We start from the raw sequence: 4,841 nt of genomic DNA, 5'->3' as shown, positions 1-4,841 counted from the left end.
CTACCACGACCCCGTGAAGAACGCCCACGGCCACAAGCAGCCCCCTTGTTTGATAGGAGGTGAGATCTCCCCCACAATAACATCCATTCCAACGGGTGCACGTGATACACCGCGGCCTGGGGCGGCAGTCTGAGAATTACCAAAACCACCAACACCAGCCCCATGAGCCGAAGACGAAGCCATGCTAGACCTTAAACCCCCGGATCTCCGAGGATGCTCATCATTGACACACAGTCTCTTGGCGGCATAAAGAAGATCACCGTTTTCATCCCTCAAACCTGGAGTAGGACACATAATCGTGGAATGACCAAGGATGCCACAAGAGAAGCAGAAGAACGACAGCCTCTCATACATCACAGAGAAAGTTTCAGTACTCTTCAATTTGAGAGAGGCCACAGTGATGTAGCGGACGATCGGCTCACGAACATCAATCTCCGTCCTCACCTTCATGAAACCACCCCAACAGCGACCATCAACATCTGAATCCATCCTCAAAATCCGCCCAACCGGTTTGGCAAACTCCATTCTCAGCTTAGCTTTCATCAGTCTCGGTGGGAGATGCATAATGCGAGCCCAGATCGCTAAGCGATCAAACTGAACCTAAAGGGGCTGAATATTCTGGTCAAAAATCTTCAGGAGCACCGCATGCTTTCCCACCATCCATGGCGAACCCTCGATCACTCTAGCCCTATCAGCCTGAGTACCAAATTCCGCAACAAAAACGTTTCGGATTACCCCACGCCGGCCGCATCGCCGACGAAATAGTCTGGATATGAAGAGTATTACGAGACACCACTTTTTCCACTAGGGCACAATCTGGGGCTACCAGGTCTGCCTCATCCTCATCATCAAGGACCACCGGATGCGCCTCCACCGCAGTGAGACGTAGCCGTTCCATCATCTCTTCAACCCGATCAGCAGATGAAGCACGTCCCTCCAAGGGCGACACCCCGCCGTTCGCTGTCTCTTTCCCTTTGCCTCGCAGCACCGGAACGGATGTACCACCGCTGCCACCATGCACAGAAGTAGTGCCCAACATGGCATCAGATCTCACCCTGTCACACTCCTTCGCCATCGAGAGCCAATGATCCTCAGCCAGTCCCTGCCAAGGGTGGGTAGCAGTCCAAAGAGCGCCCCTTGCTCACCCCGAACAGCGACTAGATGAAGGAATCATAGGATCTAGACAAGGCGGAAGGGATTGGGAGGACAAGGGAGGAAGAATCGGATCTGGGAAGCACAATCACAGACCCATACGTCGATCAAGCCCTTGGAACCGCCCGTCGCCAGTGCGTCACAGGAGCCCTTGGAACCGCCCGTCGCAACTCCATTTGTTAATTGTACAACAACCATGATTAGTTGCTCTTATTCTGGTTTTAGTTTTGTACATCAACCAAGAGTAGTCGTTCTAATACAATTTTCTGGTTCTAGTTTCTGGATTAACTGGTTGCTTCGACTAATCAAATGGGATTTTAGTGAATAATCAGCCTTGCAGAACAGCATCGATGTTGAATAAAACTTTGTTTTGGACGACTGCCATTTTATGAACACATCAAAATGATTAAAAAATCATTTGGTATACATGTATAAAATAGGTGAGAAACAAAACTTAAGCACTAGTATTATTCATCTTGGAACTCTCCATTTCCCAGGCCTTGAGGCGCGACACCTTGACATCCACATCTCCATTGTTGAAGACGTAAAGATGAGCGTTTTGCCCTACGGCGATGGATGGGTACACCCTTGATATGATGCAGGTCCTGCCTCCGGCACCAAAGCTCTCAACGACTGAATGATCAATCTAACAACAGAACAGAAGCATTAGTGAGAAAACGAGCCGTAAACTTGTCCTAACTCCTAACTTGTAAAGAGTTTCATATTTGCAATATAAAATCTGGGCACATACCAAGCTTCTCAAAGAGATCGCGCCGGATGATGAAACGTCGGCGTTGACAAACCCAGCATATGTTGGCTTGTCAAGATCATGACCAAGAGATGACCTGCAAGCGGACACGGAAGAAGGCAAAAAACAGATCAGTTGGGTAAGCTGAATAGATTCCCTTAATTAGATCTTCAAATGATAAAAGAGATGCATGTATATTTGTATTCATGCTTACTTGGTAGGGTCAGTGCACATCAGGACCACCGGCTTGCCATGACCATCCCTGAAAATCCTGAAGAAAACCGCGGTCTTCTCCTCCAAGTTGGCAGATGCTAGCACCCACAAACCAAAGGGACCTACTCCGCCCTTATTATCCGCACCCTTCATTCTACACAGCTTCTGAGCATCGTTCGAGAATGCATGATCGAACGGCTCGGCCCTTTCCAGGTTTGGTATCTCGAAACTCACCTCCACATCAGCCTGGTAAAGGAAAACATTTCATGCATAGGCGTGGATTGATAAAGTTGAGCAAACCCATAGATTGGTGACTTAATTTGTCAGTTCATAGCTATAATTTTTTTAGTTCACTATAGTTATGATTATAAAAAACTTTATGTGAATTGGAAACTTTATGAGTTCATTGCTTTGTGAACGAAATCATGTGGTTGTTTTATTTTTTTTGCTTTCTTCAACAACAAAAACAAAAACTAATGTTAGTGGGAAGCTATATATCATGCCTTGTGGAGTACTAATTACCTGGTAAGTCTCCAGGCCTTTAACCTCAAAATGATTCCTAGGCTTCACGACCTTGTTTGTCACACTAACAGACTTACGCCTCAGCTGCTCGACCTCCTCAATGGGCCACTGCACGAGCTGCTTGCCACCGGGGTCAAGCCATATCTTCCTTGGGATTGGCTGCCACAAGCGCAACACAAGCAATTAGTTCCCTCGGAGTACTGGTTTATATCAGTCAAATCGCAGAAATTTCTAGATGTGATGATCTGTCATACATGAATGCCGGACCAACCCTTGGCGATGTCGTCTGGAACGGTGTCTGACTCATTGGCCCATCCTACAAGGACCCGTCTCTGCCTTGCGGGGTCGAAGAATGTCTTGGACGCATAGAATTTCCCATAGTCGTAGCGGAGGCGGTGGTAGTCACCATTTAGATCGTCAGGCACATAACGCTCTGTCCTACTATTATAGGTTCCGATGGTGTAGTAGTCATACCGAGCCTTCTCGAGGCTACTCTTGAGCACATACTTGACTCTGCCACTATGATCGCATGTGTCGAGACCTTTCTTCCCTTGCATGAGCACCGGAAAGAAGTCGAGGCACTCCCACATACCGTTGATTGCGGAGTGAAGTGGGTGCTTGGCTCGAACCCAATGCTTGAAGTCGGTGCTCCGATACACATATGCCTGACCATGGGAGCCCTTCTCTCCGCCTACGAGTATGCGCCATTGGCCATCTATGTGCCAAGCCGTGCTCGGGTCACGAAATTGTGTCACGTTCATGCCCGAATCCGGCACTATGATCGGATTGTAGTCTGGTTTGACCCACTCCCTAAGTAGTGGGTCGGACTTGTTCTTGGGGATGGCAACGTTCTGCACCTGGTAGGGAGTGTCCGGCCGGTCGATCCCTGTGTACACCAACACTGGTGTGCCATCAAGGAGGATTGTTGCGGAGCCAGACCAAACGCCATACTGGTCAGATCGGATGCTTGGCTCGAGGGCTAAACCAAGAACGTTCCAGTTGATGAGGTCGCGTGAAACCGAGCGAGCCCAAAGTGTATTGACCCAATCGGCACCTTTGGGGTTGTACTGGTAAAACAAGTGGTACCATCCCTTGTAGTATAGTGGCCCTGTTCCAAAATTATCAACATGTACGGATTAAAAAAAGTCTCAGCATGATGTTTCATGAGCATAGATCACTTGAATGTTAGCCCAACATCTTTCATTGCTATTTCTAAGAAAATCTTTAAAATCTACATATATTATATTTTCAGCATCATGGATCTAGGAATACAAGACATCTATACAATTAGAGTGAGTTCGAGAAGTCATACCATTCGGATCTCCATCGATGAGTTTCCCCGGGACAGCAATCATAACCACCCAAAATAATGAGATAATGAAATTGTTAGAACAGAGCATCATGGAAGAATAAAACAAGCAAGAACAATTACTTAGTATATCAAGTACCAAAATAGAGACGGGCTATATGATTATCACGAGTCATGACCAGCACATCAGCATCTAGATACATCCGAATCTAGACAAATCTAGGACAGGCTTGTTGGGCGGAGGTAATGTTTAGTTACAATGTATACCCATTTCTGTAGATATACCTGTAGGATGCACCTACGATATACTACATGTACTATAGCCATTCTCCAAAAAAAAAACCGTACATAACTATAGCTAGCTTGGAGACAGAGCCAAACTTAAACATGCCAGAGAGCAATCAGATAAGTTCCGCGGCAGGAGATTACCGTTAATCCAGTTTTTGGGCGGCTGGAAGTGATACCCTGTCCTGAGCAAGGGGTTGGTCACGAAGCTAGGCACTGACGGCGAGGGCACCACGGCCTCCATGCTGCCGTCGGCGAGCTGCAGAAGGAGCAGTAGCAACCATGGCCCGAGGACCCATAGCGGATTCCGCATTGAGTGGCTGAAGCGAAATTTAACAATGCTTAGCTAGCTTCTAGTTCCCACCACCCAATGGCTCGTATGAACGTTGCTCCTACCAAGATGTCAATTTATAATGATCATGGCAAGGCTAGTAAGGACATCCTACCACACACAAATAAGGAAGGAAATTATGACATTATTAGAATACCATGTATAGCTAGTTATTCGTATATATGAAAGTAAGAGAAGATATCCATGCTAATCAATGTGAGATTTATCCTCCAAAATAGATTTATGCAAAATATCACAGTGGCCCCCACAAATGCGCTGCC

At 46.9% G+C, this 4,841-nt stretch overlaps 1 protein-coding gene and 1 pseudogene across 1 annotated transcript; both read right to left on the bottom strand.

Annotated features, from left to right (window-relative positions):
* Window positions 1-1,075, bottom strand: LOC147992628 (uncharacterized; annotated as a pseudogene).
* Window positions 1,076-1,487: 412 nt separating this feature from the next.
* Window positions 1,488-4,595, bottom strand: LOC125538841 (beta-fructofuranosidase, insoluble isoenzyme 1-like). Its single transcript, XM_048702148.2, has 7 exons — window positions 4,374-4,595; window positions 3,948-3,956; window positions 2,890-3,743; window positions 2,636-2,794; window positions 2,115-2,359; window positions 1,904-1,997; window positions 1,488-1,798 (listed from the first exon to the last, which is right to left on the bottom strand). Exons 1-7 carry the CDS (start codon window positions 4,540-4,542, stop codon window positions 1,607-1,609), a joined length of 1,722 nt encoding a protein of 573 aa, XP_048558105.2. The 5' UTR covers window positions 4,543-4,595; the 3' UTR covers window positions 1,488-1,606.
* Window positions 4,596-4,841: the final 246 nt, after the last annotated feature.

This window comes from Triticum urartu, chromosome 1A, assembly GCF_056163025.1.
Source record: "Triticum urartu cultivar PI428250 chromosome 1A, HENAU_Tu73, whole genome shotgun sequence".
Classification (NCBI taxonomy): Eukaryota; Viridiplantae; Streptophyta; class Magnoliopsida; order Poales; family Poaceae; genus Triticum; species Triticum urartu.
The sequence above is the reverse complement of the archived record's forward strand: the minus strand, read 5'-3'. Positions and strand labels throughout refer to the sequence as shown.

Coding starts and splice junctions, on each gene's coding strand:
- LOC125538841 (XM_048702148.2), bottom strand. CDS start 4,542: ATGCGGAATCCGCTATGGGTCCTCGGGCCATGGTTGCTACTGCTCCTT. Junction 2,360..2,635: donor AAGGCCTGGAGACTTACCAG/GTAATTAGTACT, acceptor TTCCTTTACCAG/GCTGATGTGGAGGTGAGTTT. Junction 1,799..1,903: donor CGATCTCTTTGAGAAGCTTG/GTATGTGCCCAG, acceptor TTCTGTTGTTAG/ATTGATCATTCAGTCGTTGA.